This window comes from Bubalus kerabau, chromosome 10, assembly GCF_029407905.1.
Source record: "Bubalus kerabau isolate K-KA32 ecotype Philippines breed swamp buffalo chromosome 10, PCC_UOA_SB_1v2, whole genome shotgun sequence".
NCBI lineage: Eukaryota > Metazoa > Chordata > Mammalia > Artiodactyla > Bovidae > Bubalus > Bubalus kerabau.
Genome location: NC_073633.1, coordinates 15,859,508 through 15,878,139, shown reverse-complemented (window position 1 = coordinate 15,878,139; position 18,632 = coordinate 15,859,508). Strand labels below are relative to the sequence as shown.

General features: G+C 34.6%; 1 protein-coding gene across 2 annotated transcripts in view; it reads right to left on the bottom strand.

Moving 5' to 3' along the window:
• Window positions 1-206: 206 nt before the first annotated feature.
• Window positions 207-18,632, bottom strand: part of ERO1A (endoplasmic reticulum oxidoreductase 1 alpha) — a 53,716-nt gene continuing 35,290 nt past the window's right edge. For both annotated transcript variants that reach the window (XM_055536703.1, XM_055536702.1), the window contains 7 exons: window positions 11,266-11,292; window positions 11,054-11,146; window positions 9,944-10,190; window positions 9,390-9,459; window positions 4,985-5,071; window positions 4,768-4,901; window positions 207-3,546 (listed from right to left, as the gene is read on the bottom strand). In XM_055536703.1, the coding sequence (XP_055392678.1) occupies window positions 3,486-3,546; window positions 4,768-4,901; window positions 4,985-5,071; window positions 9,390-9,459; window positions 9,944-10,190; window positions 11,054-11,146; window positions 11,266-11,292 (719 nt within the window). In that variant the 3' untranslated portion in view covers window positions 207-3,485. The remainder of the gene's footprint in view (window positions 3,547-4,767; window positions 4,902-4,984; window positions 5,072-9,389; window positions 9,460-9,943; window positions 10,191-11,053; window positions 11,147-11,265; window positions 11,293-18,632) is intronic.

Sequence of the window (18,632 nt, the reverse complement as noted above, 5' to 3'; positions counted from 1 at the left end):
TTCCCCTGAAAAAAGAGTTCTTACCATTTTTTCCATAATAGGCCCCTTTCATAACTTGCCAAAACCACACCAAATTTCTAATATAGTTTCAGAAGCTTTATTGATCACCTAAAGTCCAGAAATCCTTGGGCGCCTATTGATTTACTGTGAAGAATATTTGGAGTGAAGGTATGATCACTAGCAATAATAAAGTTGTCGTTTTAAAAGCAGTTTATTCAACAAACATTTAATAAGTGTTCATATGCCAGAAACTATGCTGTGGAGATGCAAACATGGATGAAGTCCCTTTTCCTGCTCTTAAGGAGCTCACATTCTAGAAAGGAGACTTTACAAACAAAAACAATACAGTACAATAAGTGACGTGGTAGAGGTAGGTTGTAATTAGAGTGGTGACACAGAAGAACTTAGACGATCCTCCTTGGGTGGAGCAAGGGCGGATTCACAGAAGTGACCGCTGTGCTGGGCCTGCAAGGGTACATAGACATTTCCCAGGTGGGGAAGGATGGCTAGGGCACTTGATAGAGAACAGCAGGCACCAAGGTGTGGAGGCCTGACGATGCTGCATCTGAAGAATTCCAAGTCTGTTTTAGCAGAACATGAGGTTGGGGGAAACAGAAAGACCCCTATCAGAGTACTTTGTTCACCAAGGAAAGAGGTTTGGTTTCCTCCTAAAGGTTCATGAATTCACTGTGTGTTAAGCAGGGAGTAACATTGTGAGAGTGCTTCTAGAAAGCCCACTTTGGTAACACTGTGAAGCAAAAGAGAGGAGACAGGTTGGGTGCAAGGAAAAAGGTTTGTACTTTAGGGAAGAGCAATGAAAATGGAAAGACAGTGATATATCAGAGATACGGAAATAAAATCCATAGAGATTAGACACTGGCTGGACAGGGGAGTGGGAGGTTAGCCTAGAGAATGTAGATGATGATGGTTCTAAAATTAACCAAAGGAAGGAGCATAGGCATAAGAGTAGGTTTGGGGCAGAATAACTTTTTAAGATACACACAGGTGTCTGTGGGACAACCAAGTGAAGATGCATAGAAGGAAGATGGTCTGAGAAGTTTGGGCTAAAGGTACGGATTTAAGAGATCACTGAATTGGAAGGACTCAAGAGTGAGAAGTGGTGGTGCTGAAGACAGCAGGAATAAAAGCCTAAGGAATAACTTAAAGAATACATGAAAAGAGGCACTCAGAAGTGAGGGAAATACAAGAAACCTAGTGGAAAACAGATTTTTAAAGAAGGAGCTGTCAACAGTGTCAAATGCAGAAAAAAAGTCAAGTAAGAAATGGCTTGTGAACCAAACCATAGATTTAGAATTGGGATTTAGACTTCAAAAGACAAGATTGCTAGCTACTAAGAAAAAAAGCCAAATTTCAGTTAAGGGAGCAAGTGGAGGGGGACAAAGTGAAGGCAGGAATATTCTTTCCAAAAGTTTGGCTGTTAAAAAAAGAGAGAGAGTAGGGGCATAAGATGAGAGTTAGAGAGTTACACAGGCAAAATAATTTTAAAATAAATTTAAACCCCTCTACCAAATTTTCAGAGTACCACAAATGTCTTTACACTTCTATATTTGGTGCTCATTTCATAGTCTTTTGAGTCTCTAAGAATACTGACTTTATAGTAGGTTAAATATCTTTCTTTTCCTGCCCTATTCAAATTAGGGGGGAAAGGAAATAGGACATATATTATTAAACTTAGTTCTGTGATAATTAACTTAAATATATTGAATACATTTTCATACATTCACTCAAAAAATATTTATTGGATACCTACTATGTGCTTGACACTGTATCAGGCCGTAGGGACATAAAGAACAAAAAGTATACAGTAGTGTTAAGTAGCATTTCTAAGCCATTATATAAATAAACCCTGCTTTATTAATAATGTTACATCTCAACCTGATACACCTGCTAAGACATACAGAAAGAGCCCATAACTTTGAGGTATGCACTTCCTTTTTTCCTACAATTACCATGTGCTATAAATTCCTAAACCCCTTCAAATATTTTTATCATTGAAGATCTTTCCTTAATGAAGACTTCTAAAAATTACAGTTTAGTTATGGGGAGAAGAAAGAAATAAATATCACGTGCAAAACCCCAAAATTTTATGCCTATAACTATACAGCATAAAAAGGGTAACAAAGTTCAAAAAAGAATTTTAGATTGGAACTCAAAATGATTCCTTATTCTAAGGCTTATAGTAGTATATAGTTGCAGATATTTTTCCTGAAAAAAAAAATCATTGAAACATTATTCATATTACACATGGTTCAAAGGACATGATGCCTATAACTGACTCTTCAAGAGAAAAAAATAGTATATGCGTGTATATATACCGAGATAGCATGAGCGAGAAAGCAAATATGAACAATTAAGGAATCTGGTAAAAGAGTTCTTTGTACTGATACTATCCTGGAAACATTTCTATAAATTTGAAATTATATAAAAATAAAAAGTTTCCCCAAATTTTTACTCAGAATCAGGGAAAGTACTATGAGAATAAATATATAAATCTATTCAACTTTTCACACTGTTTAGAAACCCCTTACACCCTTGAATTATCATTGTATCTTTCTACACACCAAAATAAGCCAATCAAAATAGCAAAATAATTCTAAAAGTGATTTGTTTCATACCAATGTATTATAGGGTTGCCAAATAAAACACAGGACTCCCAGGTAAATCTGAATTTTAAAGGAGGAATAATTTTTGGTATATGTTTGTCCCATATTACATGCAACATACTTATATTAAAAAACTGTTGTATATCTGAAATTCAAATTTAACTAGGCATTCTGTATTTTTTTTTTTTTTTGGATTTCCCTGGTGGCTCAGACGGTAAAGCGTTTGCCTACAGTGCGGGAGACCTGGGTTTGATCCCTGGGTCAGGGAGATCCTCTGGAGAAGGAAATGGCAACCCACTCCAGTACTCTTGGCCTGGAAAATGCCATGGACAGAGGAGCATAGTAGGATACAGTCCATGGGATCGCAAAGAGTTGGACATGACCGAGCGACTTCACTTCACTTCACTTCTGTATTTTTATTTACTAAATCTGTTCACCTTAAATGTTGAACATTTAGGCTATTAATAATGGGTCATAACATTCTCTTATAAACACTTTTCACATTGGCCATATTTTAATTTATATTATGTCTTCTTACACAAAATTCTAGTTTGAGAGACTTAAAACATCATTTACTTAGATTTACCATATGTGAATTTGATAATCCTGATGATTTTACTTAATATTAAACATTAAAGGTATACCACATTATCAAAGTTTTACTTTTACTCACAATAATATTACACATAGATTTAACACAATTTAAAAAATTGTTATTTAAAACAACATAATTCCCTTTTACAAAAGCAGCTTTATATAAAACATTTGACTTAAGACTGTCATTGCTATTTATGCCTTTGAATGAAATTCCATTCTTTGGCCTCCACTGTCCAGAAACAGGCACTTTTCAGCTTGCTTTCGTTAATGAATATTTTGTAACAAGTTCCTGAAGTTTTCTAATTCTTTCACACTTGTTGAAATTCTGTAAACAAAATAAATTTCACTCAGAAACTATTTTAGATAACTTTTCTCTACAAGTTATTCACTTTGCATTTTCAGAACACAGAAAAAAATGTTAATTTATTTTAGCAAACATAAAGGTGCATAAAACATTTAATCTGTTTTGATGCACTTTTGTTCTTAATTTGACATATTAAAACTAAGATAACATTCCCCAGAAATCAGTTATTTTTAATTAGTCACAACTAAATATTAAAGTTTCAAAGTACAAAATTATAAAGTGCTTAAGTATTGTATTTTTAAGTATTCATAAGTATATTCATATGCTTATTATTTAAAGTATATAAGTATATACTTTATACCTAGATATAAAGTATAGGTATATACTTTATAAAGTACATAGCATTAAAATATGTATTCTAAGTATGCATAAGTATATGAACACTTAAACTAATCAATTTACCATATTTATTAAATATACAAAGAATCAAAGCCTTTGGACTACAAAGAGTGAGAACAGTAAACGTGTGACCAAATTGTTTTCACTAACTTTTAGTTTGTTATTTTAAGTATACTTTAGCTCTGTTCTCCACCATGAAAAAAGTAGCAAAATACTCAAATATAACTGTCAAGCTTTCGTGTACTAAAGAATGATTTTGAAGGTCAATTATTAAATCAATTTTTTAAGTGAAGAAATATAGTCTTTAGAAAATGTTAGTTTTTTTGTTTTGTTTTTTTTTTAATAAATCTCTGCATCCTTTAGGTATGATAGGCCAGGAGGAAATGCATCTGTACTTAAATTTTATAATGTAAGTTCCTAATTTTAAGCTTATTTTCTAATCATTTTGATGAAAATTATTTTTAAAAACATGATTAGCCTTTTTACACAATGGCAAATTCACAAATTTTATATGTATACCTACATTACACAACATGATTTTTTCTAGGACCTTCAAAAAAACATTTGGATAGCACATAGATTAGAAAAAGTTTACAAATTCTGTAAGATGAATACTGAAGCACTCAGTGAATTAATAATGATTACAAGAGTCAAGAGGTGATAATAAAGAATATCATCTAATGATTGCATGTATCTACAAAGTTAAAGTATTTCATAAGATCACAGAATTCTGTAGTGAGATAATTTCACTAAACAGGATATTTCTTACCCAGTTTTATCTGAGATCATATGTGTTGCATTAGACGTACTTGGCTAGCAAAAAAAATTTTGGTGCAAACTAACCTTCCAAATGCATTAAATAATGATACTATTTCTTGTCTGGTTAGATGGAATTCATAACTGGGTCCACTTTCTGGCATATTTGCAATAAGTTTCTCAGAAAACAAGATCTTCAGAGCAGTGCCCAAACCCTGAGTCTATAATAGAAATAAGAAAAAAAGAAAAATCAGAAAATTCCTTGTGCAGAGAAAGAAAACAGTATTGAGCTTGATATGCTTACCTGAAGCTTTCCCCACAGTCGACATTTCAAACAACCAACACAATCCATGATTCTTGAAATATTTCTAAAATGCAGTCGAAAATCCTCCTAAAAATAATTTAAAATTTTATTAAGATGTAGTCTATGGTCAAATACTAAGTATCTCTGAGTGCCTTCTATGTGCCTCACTGTATGCAAAGCACTGGAGAGCACCAAAGAAGGGAAGAAAACTGAAGTCAGTGTACACGGAACACCTCCTACACACCAGAATCTTTACACATACAATTGTATTTCACCTTCACCACAAATGCAAAAGTGAAAGTCACTCAGTCGTGTCTGACTCTTTGCAATGCCATCGACTATACAGTGCATGGAATTCTCCAGGCCAGATTACTGGAATGGGTAGCCTTTCCCTTCTCCAGGGGATCCTTCCAACCCAGGGATCGAACCCAGGTGTCCCGCGTTGCTGGCAGATTCTTTACCAGCTAAGCCACCAGGGAAGCCCAAGGTGTTATTACAATCTACACCTAATGAATTAAAAACATAAGGTCCAGAGAAGCTAGGTAACTTGCCCAAATTCCCATATCTAGTAAATAGCAAATCTAAACCCCAGGACTGCCTGCCTCCAAAACGAGACTATCTGTAAATATATACAAAGTAAATGAGTTGAAATGTTCTATTGTATGTGATTATTAACCACATGTCAATATCAGGAGAGGGGGCAGAGGTTGTATGACATCATTTACCAAAAAAGAAAAAAAGAAAGGGAGAAAGGAATAAATAATGGAAGGAGCAACAAGTAAAAACCTTTGGTTTCATAATAGTTAAATGAAAGCCCTTCTCTCTGGTATTAGGAAAAACAACCAGATCTTTTACCATTTATTATTATCATTCATACTTTATTATCATACAAAAATCTACAGAATAGAGTGAAATCCATGTACCCTCCACCAAATTTCAGAGAGAAACTCATTAAACTCATCCAAAAACAGTACGTCTTTAAGGGGTAAGGAAGAAAGAAAGGAAGCCAAGAACATATCCTTCTTTCACACCAGTGGAAATTATTAATTAATTCTCCAATGACTCCCCTGTCCTGAATTTATAGTGGAATCCCAGGCTTACAGTACTTGAAGCAGGAAATCTGACATACATTTCAGATGAAACATTCATTATATCAAATGGCCTATAATTTGATAATAATTTTGTTTGCTTGTTTTTATTGTGCTAAACCACACACTGAGCTCAATCAGAAGAGAACATAAGCAAAGATCTAAAAATGGGAATAAATCAGCAAAGACTAGAACCTACTATTCAAAGCAGACCTCAGTTCACTCTGGAGACAAGTCTTTCCCCAGATGCATCATTCAGCCTGAGACTGAAACAGTCAACAGATTGTAAAAGATTTATAATGAGGTCCCAGGTCTTATATCTTATTAATTTAATACAAAGCCCAAATTATTAATATTAAACGTTACCATATGTTAGCAATATTCTATATCGTGTATTTCTATACCCTTTAGAATAAGTAAGAGGTAATTCCAATTTTCAATTTTTAAAAAATATTTACCCAGAAATGTTACTCTAAGTAGATTTTTGGTGATTTGAGGTTTCCTTTAAACTTGTATTTCAACTTCAAATTAAAGAAAACTCACACTTTTAACAAGAACAACAGAAACAGAGCACTAAAATTACTCTGAAGTTGATGTTCCCATCCTATGAGGTGCTGACCTCTGGAGTATTTATAGTTAGTGTAAAAGTCTATAAAATCCCTGAGTAGACAAGTATTTGTATATAGACAGAACAAATAGCTCACATGTACACACTATAAATTTCCAAATGGATATAAATGTTATGGTCAATAAAACACAGCTTTTACTTTACAAGTATCAATAAATGCATGGTGGATTTTGGCAGTTATATTTTCACTAATAAAACACTATTATCATGTGGAAAGGCGTGAAAGCTCTTGACTTATACTTTTAAAGCTTGGAAGCCTCTAAACAATGGGCATGCTTTTGTACAGTGTCTAAACTCAGTATCTGAATCTGTGTTCACTAATTCAATACTTGAATGTGGCAGCTCTTGAGTCTTTGTATGACATATATGAAGAATAAATGTGGTTGCTTAACAAGAGTCAAACTAACATTGTAAAATTAAAACCAAGCACAAATGCTTAAATGAATGTAATATAAAAGAACCAAATTAATAAGCTAGAAATTTACTAGACTAGAACAAAGAGAAAATCCTTATGACTTCCACAAATAACAATCCATGTCCAATAACCTGAGTATATTCTAAAATTAACTCAGATTAGAAAAATGTATTATCCTTAAACAGACCCTAAATCACTTACAAATTCTCCTTGTTAATACACATAGTTTTAAGATCAATACTAAAAATTACAGTCAGTGAGGAGAATGATCAAACATTCTGTGGTTAAACACTGTGATCTATATTCAATGAAACCAATTGGCTAAAACACAATTCTCATCCAATTCTCAGATGTTTTATAAGCCTTCAAGTGAGATCGTATTCTGTGTTGAGGTGAACACTCAACACTTCTCTTTCATACAAGTCCTCTACTTACAACCATACACTGATAGAGTGTAAAGGAGACAAGAGATATTAAAATAAGCTTATGTGACTGTTCAAATCCGTGATGTTCCCTATAAACTACAATTTCAAAAAAAAGTTAGTATCAGTATCAACAAGTTTCCTTGGTGTTTTATTCTTTTCTTGTAAAAGGACTCAGAAAAATTATGTGTGAAATTTCATAGGATATCAAAGCTGAGTATTTCAGAGTTTTGATAAAATTAAAACAATGTGAGAAATATTTCTAATCTTCACAATATAAAACAAGTAGATGTCAAAACATTCTCTCCATAAACCAGCAAGTGTACTAAAAATAAGACAGATATCAAAAATAGTAGGGGGAAAAAAGTCATTACAGCATCTTCCCCCTCACTTCTAAGTTCCTGGAAGCTGTTTGGGAGGTTATATAAGCACTGAGGTATGTATTTCTAGCAAGAATGCTTTAAGTAGGAGGTAGATGGGCAGTCAAAAATAACTATTATCTAACAGCAAAAAAAACAAGAGTGCAAAAAGTATTTTGTTTGCAAGCTATAAAAAATAAGGTTCTTTCAATATCAAAAGAAAAACAAAATTAGAAACGAAGGTAGACTGTCATAAATATTCTGATGACACCAGATCAAGCCCACTTCTACTGAGGACCACCTGCTTTACTTACCTATACCTTTATAATTGAGAACAATAATATAATTTTATTTAAGTCTTCAAAGTGAAAGTGAAAGTCGCTCAGTCATGTCCAACCTTTTGCAACCCCATGGACTGTACAGTCCATGGAATTCTCCAGGCCAGAAGACTAGAGTGGGTAGCCTTTCCCTTCTCCAAGGGATCTTCCCAAGCCAGGGATCGAACCCAGGTCTCCCACATTGCAGGCAGATTTTTTACCAGCTGAGCCACAAGGGAAGCCCTTCTAAGTCTTCAAAAAGACTTAGAAATCCCTTGAGGATGGAAGACATCTCTCCCTTTAATGACAAAAATCACACTCTACACACAATGAGCATTTAATAAATCTTTTCAGTGAAATTTCTTATTTGTTGTATTTTGAGGCAAATAGGCACAAAGATGGTCTTGCCTGGAGTCATACCTCCATTAAGAGGCAAGACAAAGACCAGAACCCGTCCTGTGCGAGCTCAGGTCTTCTGTTCTTCCCAGGACTGCATGCTGACGGACCTGAATGCCTTTGTGTGTGCAGTCACTCACTGTGTCCGACTTGTCGTGACCCCATGGACTGTAGCCCACCAGGCTCCTCTGTCCATGGGATTTTCCAGGCAAGAATACTGGAGTGGGTCGCCATTTCCTTCTCCAGGGGAATCTTCCCAACCCAGGAATCGAACCCGTGTCTCCTGAATTGTCAGGCAGATTCTTTACCACTGAGCCACCTAAGAAGCCCTAGATGCCTTTAGTTCCCAGGGAATGATATGAATGACAAAGCAACACTATGCCCGCTCCCCCTAAAGAGCATCGTATAATTTAGCCAAAACTATTTTCAGAATTCTCTCCAGCAGAAGACAGTTTCTGCTTCTCCAGCTCTAGATCCCTTTCCTTTCATTCGTAAGCTCTATTTACTACACGAGAGAATCAGTGTGAAATGAAACCCTTCTGTAAAGAGTACATTCACACACACATTTCCGTTGTTATGTTGAAAACAACAGACTAAATCTTAAGTTGGACCTGCTTTTGGACTTCCTCTTATTCTTGAGGAAAAGAAAGATTATGACTCTGATTTTTTCTTATAATTTCAAGAAGTATATTTGGATTTACTGTCAAGAATAAAAACATGGCCTTATAGTCATATCTGCATGTGAGTTTACATTTAAAAATTAAAGTATAAAATTATTACCTTTAGTTTGTTTGCTTCTTTTTTATTCCCAGCAAAAAATGAATTCTCATCAAAATGCAAAGGAAATGACCTGCATTAAATAAAACATATTCTCTGAATAAAACAAAAAAAATAATCATTTTCATGTATTATAAAATATTAAAAGTCCTGCTAATACAACATTTTGCTGGTCAGTGATGAATAATACAACAGAGTAGAACAGATAGTAAAAATCAAAATTCTGATGCCCCCAACGAATTCTTATCCTCAATATACAAGCTAACTGTATAACATTAGGGCCCAAAACCAACCTGTTCAACTAAATATAAAAATAATGCAAGTATCAAATACCAAAAGAATGGTTCTTAAAACTAAAAATATGCACCTCTTAGTACAAAATCAAAATGAAAATAAAACCAAAACTCAATTTTAAAAGACCTATGAGCAAAATTAGCTTTTAATTATTTTTTAGATAATTTTCCTTTAAGTTGATTACTTAAGAATTTAATTTTGGATATCACTTGTCACTCTACTTATTAATATATAAGTTGTATGAGTTGTAATACACAATTTACTTGATTTCATGAAGTATTTCCAGAAGTAACATTTTGTTTTCTGCATCCTGATCTTTATTTCCAGTGAAGAGTTGAAAATCTGGGCGCTCAAAGAATGGAACCACTTTAGATAAAGCCCTTAATTCTATTAAGTAGAGAAAATACAAGTTCTTAAGCCTTCGTGGACCTTCTCCTTCAGTTAATATTCCATCAAATCGCTGTTGAAATTCTGTAATGTTGTGTCCCCATTTTTTTTCCAACCACGTATCTGAGAAGAAAGAATTAAATATTAAAAAGCGAATTTTAAAATTAAGTTTCATTGTACTTATATTAGGTTATTTATGCTTGAAGAAGCTGATTTTATTTTATATTTTAAAATGTATAATCAATACAACCATGAAAACTGCTTTACATAATTGAGCCTTTAACAGTTTCATATTAATATTTTATCTTCTAGAACCCATACTTAAAAGGAAAATAAACTCAATTACTTTACTGAGAAACCAGGACTAATCCAATCAAATTTCTGAATATAAATATATTCATAAAACCAAGATACAGAAGTCAAAGATGACTATCTGAAATTACTAATGAGTTTGAAGTCCTAATTAAAGTTAATATGATTTTGTTTCTAAGAAGTAAGAGATACTTTAATTCTAGAATAAACATGTTACTGATGAAAATCCAACATGCTCTCATTTTTCAACAGCCTTGTAAAGCATGAAAAGCAGCAAAAAAAAAAAAAAAAACAAAAACTCTTTTACCCATTAAACTGCAGGCCTGAAGCTGACATGCAAACATAAGGATTCAGATACAGTAGTGTCTAATGAAAACAACTTTGCTCTTAGCAGCTATTTCAATTCCCACAACAAAACAAAAGAACATTTCCAAAGTGATGTGTATGAGTTTGAACAGCTTCTTAAAAGAAAGTGAAGACTGCTAAGAAAAGGCTGAACTTTTCCTGATAATGTCCACAGTTCCCACATTCCTGATTACTGCCACCTAGGAATTAATTTTTCCTGCCTAATATTCAACAGGGCCAATCTTTTCCCATCCAGGTGAACACCAAGAACATTTTAAGAATATTCTAAATTAAGTGTGGTAAAGTGAATAAAAGTGACTATCATATACCTTGTAGAAGATACCGTGCACTCAAATGCACATTAATGCTTGCATGGAGGCCAGATATAAGTCTGTAAAATGCTCTTTTCTCTACGCAGAGACCTACAAAAGGTAATGTGGAAATAGAAATTTCATATGTGAAACTTGTAAGATATAAAATTAATTTTATGTGTATTTTAAAATGAAAAAAAAATTAACTTTGTTTAAAAGTGTCCAATTACCTTCTAGCCAACTGTAAAAAGTATTCTCTGAAATTAAAAGAAAAATAAGTCACAAGATTATAAAACTGCCAAAATATACATTTTTCAAAAGTTTTAAAATATTATAGCAAATTTGTGCCAAACAGCAATTTAAAGGTCCCAGTCTTGTTTGCAAAGGAGAAATGTTCTTGGTATGGATTCACTTTAAGCGCCACTCAGTTGCTCAGTCTTTAGAAGGCTTTAGCATTGCCTTAGGCGGCCCTAGCCTTATAACTTTCTGGATAAAGTGTTTTATATGAGGTCAAAACACAGAAATTAAATAGTAAACCTATATATGGAAAAATACTTAGCCTTAATAACAATTCATGTTATAAAAATTAAGAATACATTATATACTTTTTAAAATGAGAGAAGTCAAAATTATAAAATTTGAAGTATATTATTAGTCTATAGCTGATAGTATTTTATGCCATGCAATATTTCAAAAGAACAATTTAAGGAAATGTAACAAAAACCAAATATCACTAATATTCTATGATCTACAGCAATCACTGTTCATATACTTAGACCTGATAATTGCTCTTAGAATTATGCTCTAAAGAAATAACTCAAAATGGAGGTGGCGGGATAATACGTAGAAAGATGATTATGTTCTACATAATTTTTAAAACCTGAAATAACTAAAATGCACAGCAAGGCCTGGGCTAACATGATAGAATACTATGTACCAGTTACCATGACTGAATAATATAAGACTTAAAATGCCAAGCGTGTGGAACACAGATGATGCATGGAAAGGTTTGTTTGAAATAATATGTAAAAAGGCATAAGAAACATTATACCTATGTGAACATTCTATGTCTATATCTACTAGAGAGGACAAACATTGTACTATCTGGTCCTTTTCACCAAAGTTGTTTACAGTAATATTAATAATGAACCAAACAAGCATAAAAGTAATGGAAGAAATGACAAATAGAATAAACATGCATTTATATATTTACAGATTACATAAAAATTTAAAACATTTGTGTCAGAAAACTTTATAAACACAAGCAAAATGCAAACAAACTGAGTAAAATGTATGTTGCAAATGCAACAAAGGATAATATCTTAAGTGTATAAAAAGTTCATACACGAAATAAAAATGCCAAAGCACCCATTAAAAAGGGCGAGTAATATGAACAGAGAATCCATAAAGGAAAAACACAAATGGTAATAGCAGATAAAAATTGTTCTGTCACACTAATAATAAAAATGCAAATTAAGCATATCTTGTACAACACAGGGAACAAAGCAAATATTTTTAAATAACTATAACTAGAATACAACCTTTAAAAATCCTGACTCACTATGTTGTACACCTGAAACATATAATACTATACATCAACTATACCTTCATTAAAAAATAAGTTAAAATGCAAATTAAAACTGTAAAGACAGAACTTTAAAGAAGAAATATGAACTTAATTTAGAAAAGAGTCAGGTAAAACTAGATGGCACAATGACTGGAAGGGGTGTAAATTATTAGCACACCCTTTCAATGACAAAAAGGATCTTCTGGTCATATGTATCAAGAGCCTAAAATGTCCTTATCCTTTGATCCAGTAAATCCATTTCTAGAAATCTGGGTTGTTATGGATGAATGTTTGTGTCCCCCCCTAAAATTCATATGTAGAAGCCCTAAACTCCCCCTTTCTCCCCCCACCATATGATGGTATTTGGAAGTGGGTGTTTGGGAGATAACGAGGATAAGATGAGGTCATGAGGGTGGGGTCACCATGATGGAATCAGTATCTTTACAGCTATCTGTAAGCCTGGAAGAGGGCCCTCCCCAAGAACCAAATCTGCTGGCACCTTGATCGTGGACTTCCCAGCCTCCAGAACTCTGAGAAAATCAATGTCATTTATTTTAGCCACCTAGTTTATGGTATTTTGTTAGAGCAGCCTGAGCTGATGAGGACACAGACTGAGAAAGCAAGTTGACATGCTAATAATAATATATAAAATCCTAATCTATATATTACAAAAATATTAGTATAAACATGAAAATAATAATAATTATCAAAATGTTAGCAGAGAAGAAGTATGAAGTAGTTAAAAGCATAGACCCTGAATCAAACTGCCTGATTTGAATCCCAAATTCTGCTACTTACAAATCATATGGTTTTAGCTGAGTTGCTGAACCTTTCTGGGATTCATTTTCTGTCTATAAAAATGGAAATAAAAATCCTAAAAAAATGTCCTGGAATTGTTGGAAGGATTAAATAAACTCATATTTGCAAATTACTTTGAAAAGTACTGGCATGTCTTCTTAGCCATTATTAATGTCAATTATTTTGGGGTTGTGGGATTACAAGTAATTTGTTTCCTTATTGGGAACCTCTATGTTTTGGGTTTTGTTTTTTTTTTTTTAAGTTAGGACCTAGTCTTCCAAAGGAATTTTCATTTAGTTTTATAGTCCTGAAGTAGATTGTCTGTGAATATGATCCAGTTAGATAATCGCCTAATATGTCAGCTTTCATATTTTACCAGAATGAACACTTAAAATTACACTCATAAATAAGATGTTTTCTCTAAGGATAGCCTCTACAGGTTAACCATCTTTACTTTCATAATGAGACAGGTTAAGATCTTGAAATGGTATTAAAAAACTGAAATAGCTTCTTTTTTCTTTTTTTTATTTTAAAATGTTTATTTTATTAAATTTTTAAAAATAAACCCTTGTGTTGAGGGCTGACTTTCAGTAGATAGCAGTGAGGCAGCTGCTCTGCTACATACGAAACCCTGACCCAGAAGCAGGTCATCTACCAATGGTTCAGCCCCAGGTTCCCCATGAATGTGTGGTGCATGATGGGTGAGGGGGCGGCCGCCTTTCTGGCCATGCCCCATGGCCCAGGAGGAAGGGCGCTCTGCACTGGTGAAATAGCTTCTTTTAATGTAGCCAGAATATAGCACAGAACTGGGAACACCCAAGGTGGAATAAAGTTATTCATAACTGGAAATTATAGGATCACCACTAACAGTAACAAAATATGAGACACCTTTGCAAAAATAATCATACACTAAAGAATTTCTCTTCCAAATAGTATAGTTATGATTCAGTATTTTATTTAGCTGCTACCATTACTATACAATAAAATATAATAATAAAAGAAAAAGTTATAAGACTTTAAGATTCTGTTATCTAAAGCAACCTGTAAAAATAATGCTCAGAAGACAGAGAATATGGTGGGCTTCCCTGGCTCAATGGTAAAGAACCCACCTGCCACTGCAGGAGACATGGGTTGGATCCCTGGTAGGGAAAGATCCCACATGCCACAGAGCAACTAAGCCCGTGCACCAAACTACTGAACCCACGTTCTAGAGCCCAGGAGCCACAAGAGAAGCCACGGCAATGAGAAGCCCATGAACCACAGTTAGAGAGTAGGCCCTGCTTCCTGCAACTTGAGAAAAGCCTGCATGGCAACAAAGATCCAGCACAGCCAAAAATAAATAAATAAATAAATTTTTTAAAAAAGAAGAGAATTTAGAGTGAGAGAAAAGTGATCCTTTACATTTTAACAATCTCATCTAGCTCGAGTAAAACTACGTACTGCTGAGTCTTCTCATATTGCTAAACACATGGCCTTAAGGAATAACAAAAATCATTTCAATCTTATTCATAAAGCAAAAATACTCTCAAAAAGACACAGTAAATCTAAAATATGTTAAAACTTGGGGCACTACAATAATTTAAAGCGCTGGCAATGATATCTACACCCAAGAATCAGCACAGGCTTGGAAGACAGTAGATCAACGCTCTGATCATACCTCAGTTCAGTTCCGTTCAGTCGCTCAGTCATGTCCGACTCTTTGCTACCCCATGGACTGCAGCATACCAGGCCTCCCTGTCCATCACCAATTCCCAGAGTTTACCCAAACTCATGTCCATTGAGTTGGTGATACCATCCAACCATCTCATCCTCTGTTGTCCCCTTCTCCTCCTGCCTTCAATCTTTCCCAGCATCAGGGTCTTTTCAAAGGAGTCAGCTCTTCACATCAGGTGGCCAAAGTATTGGAGTTTCAGCTTCAACATCAGTCCTTCCAATGAACACTCAGGACTGTTCTCCTTTAGAATGGACTGGTTGGATCTCCTTGCAGTCCAAGGGACTCTCAAGAGTCTTCTCCAACATCACAGTTCAAAAGCATCAATTCTTCAGCACTCAGCTTTCTTTATAGTGCAACTCTCACATCCATACATGACCACTGGAAAAACCTCAGCCTTGACTAGATGGACCTTTGTTGGCAAAGTAATGTCTCTGCTTTTTAATATGCTGTCTAGATTGGTCATAACTTTCCTTCCAAGGAGTAAATGTCTTTTAATTTCATGGCTACAGTCACCATCTGCAGTGATTTTGGAGGCCAAAAAAATAAAATCAGCCACTGTTTCCATTGTTTCCCCATCTATTTGCCATGAAGTGATGGGATCAGAAGCCATGATCTTAGTTTTTTGAATGTTGAGCTTTAAGTCAACTTTTTCACTCTCCTCTTTCACTTTCATCAAGAGGCTCTTTAGTTCTTCTACACTTTCGCCATAAGGGTGGTGTCATCTGCATTAATGAGGTTACTGATATTTCTCCCGACAATCTTCATTCCAGCTGGTGCTTCATGCAGCCCAGCGTTTCTCATGATGTACTCTGCATATAAGTTAAATAAGCAGGGTGACAATATACAGCCTTGACATACTCCTTTTCCTATTTGGAACCAGTCTGTTGTTCCATGTCCAGTTCTAACTGTTGCTTTCTGACCTGCATACAGATTTCTCAAGAGGCAGGTCAGGTGGTCTGGTATTCCCATCTCTTGAAGAATTTTCCACAATTTATTGAGATCCAAACAGTCAAAGGCTTTGGCATAGTCAATAAAGCAGAAATAGATGTTTTTCTGGAACTCTCTTGCTTTTTCCATGATCCAGCGGATGTTGGCAATTTGATCTCTGGTTCCTCTGCCTTTTCGAAAACCAGCTTGAACATCTGGAAGTTTACAGTTCACATATTGCTGAAGCCTGGCTTGGAGAATTTTGAGCATTACTTTACTAGCATGTGAGATGAGTGCAATTGTGTGGTAGTTTGAGCATTCTTTGGCATTGCCTTTCTTTGGGATTGGAATGAAAACTGACCTTTTCCAGTCCTGTGGCCACTGCTGAGTTTTCCAAATTTGCTGGCATATTGAGTGCAGCACTTTCACAGCATTACCTTTTAGGATTTGAAATAGCTCAACTGGGATTCCATCACCTCCACTAGCTTTGTTTGTAGTGATGCTTCCTAAGGCCCACTTGACTTCACATTCCAGGATGTCTTGCTCTAGGTGAGTAATCACACCATCGTGATTATCTGGGTCGTGAAGATCTTTTTTCTATAGTTCTTCTGTGTATTCTTGCCACCTCTTCTTAATATCCTCTTCTGCTGTTAGGTCCATACCATTTCTGTCCTTTATTGAGCCCATCTTTGCATGAAATGTTCCCTTGGTATCTCTCATTTTCTTGAAGATATCTCTAGTCTTTCCCATTCTATTGTTTCCTCAGTGATCATGCCTAGAACCTTCCTATGGGTGACCCAGCAGATCCCAGATTCAGTCAATAAAGAAGAAATTTTCCCTGACAGAGGCCAGGAAATGCCTCACTTTCACACACACAAAATGTATGAGTGAATTATCGGAGTCTGAGGCAGCCTGTCTCTACTGTCTGATCCCAGGCACAGAGAGTCATTTTTCCTTTAACCTATGCTGTCCCTGTCAGCATCTTAGATAAACAAATAAAAAGTAACTTCTCAAGTCTCATGTGTGGGAAGAAAAAAGAAGTTTGCCCACAAACCTCTGAATATAAGCAAATTCATATCAGTCATGTATGATAAAGAAATTATACTTACCTTCACTTTTACCTGAAAAAAGAAAACAAAAGTTATATTATTGAAAACTCCTTCCAGATGCCCCTTTTAAAATGCTACACTTCCATTACTTTTAGTCCATCAGTTCACCCACACAGATACCATCTGAGAGTGATATGCTTGTGAATGCAACTCTTTCTGGTCATAAAAGGAATTACGCCTAATTTAACTAAATGGCCTCATTTCCAAGAGCCTGGATAGAGTAGTTTCAGCTTGTTCAAGATTTAATATGGGCTGACAGGAAAGAGAAATGTAATCTATCATCTAAGAGTACTCTTAAACATCTCAAGGACTCACAGTTATTTGGCTGTCAGAGCCTTTTTACTTATTTATTTATCCTATAGCTATAAGTCAGTGTCTGCTAAGGATCTGTGTTTTTGCTTCAAAACTCGCAGAACTGACATTATAAAAATTTACCTTATTCAGCAATATTTTTAAAGACTATGTGTAAGATCCAAATATGCACAGTCCAGCAGTTTGTATGCAGCTGCTCATTAAGTGCTGACAGACTGCCTTCATTTTGCCACTTTTATTTAATGCCATCATTTATTCAAGTACCAGATGCTCATTGCAAATATGTTATAAAGATATGACAAAGACAAAATAAAAAATATCATTCATAACTCCCTGTGCCCAAAGATAAATACCATTTACATTTTGGTAAGTGTCTTTTTTCTTTGTACACAGGATAGTGAGATATCATACTAATTATATTTTTATAAAAAAATATATTAATACATACTGTCTAATACCTGCTTCTCCTAAATGTGCTATTGATCACCACTGATATAAACGAAAACAAAATTTTCAGCAACATTAAGAATGGCTATATTCCACTATATAAAAATACCATAACTCATTTAACCAGTTCCCTGATGATAAATACTGATGTTGTTCCCATTTATCTTTAAAATAAGCAAAGGTGGTTAATTAACTTATCAGATCATAATGTGACTGACTTCACTTAAGAGTGAAGATCATCTCTTGCCTAGGAATTTGCATCTCATCTGATATTAAATCAATAGTTTCTACTGAGTACCATATGTGACTTCATAAGCCGTGTTTAAAGACATTCTTTCATTTCTAACCTAAGAATGACTAGTCTGCCAACATTTATGGAATGATGCAATCTCACTGCTTTCCAGAAGTAAATTTCTGTTTGTTGACTCTATAAGATCAGCAGTTTTTCAAATAAATTTTAAAAATGAAAACCATTCCACATTTGCTAAAAGTACATCAAAGAATTCATCAGTAAGCATATACTCAGAAAACACGGATATGTATTTCCTAGGGAAAAAGCCTGAAATCACACACTTAAAATGGTTTATTCAACAAACTATTCTGCCTATTATAGACTGGAAAGGTTTGTGACTTTCAATTTTACGTCCCCTCTGCACCTATTCAGTGCCTGCTGCTGCTGCTGCTAAGTCGCTTCTGTCGTGTCCGACTCTATGCGACCCTATA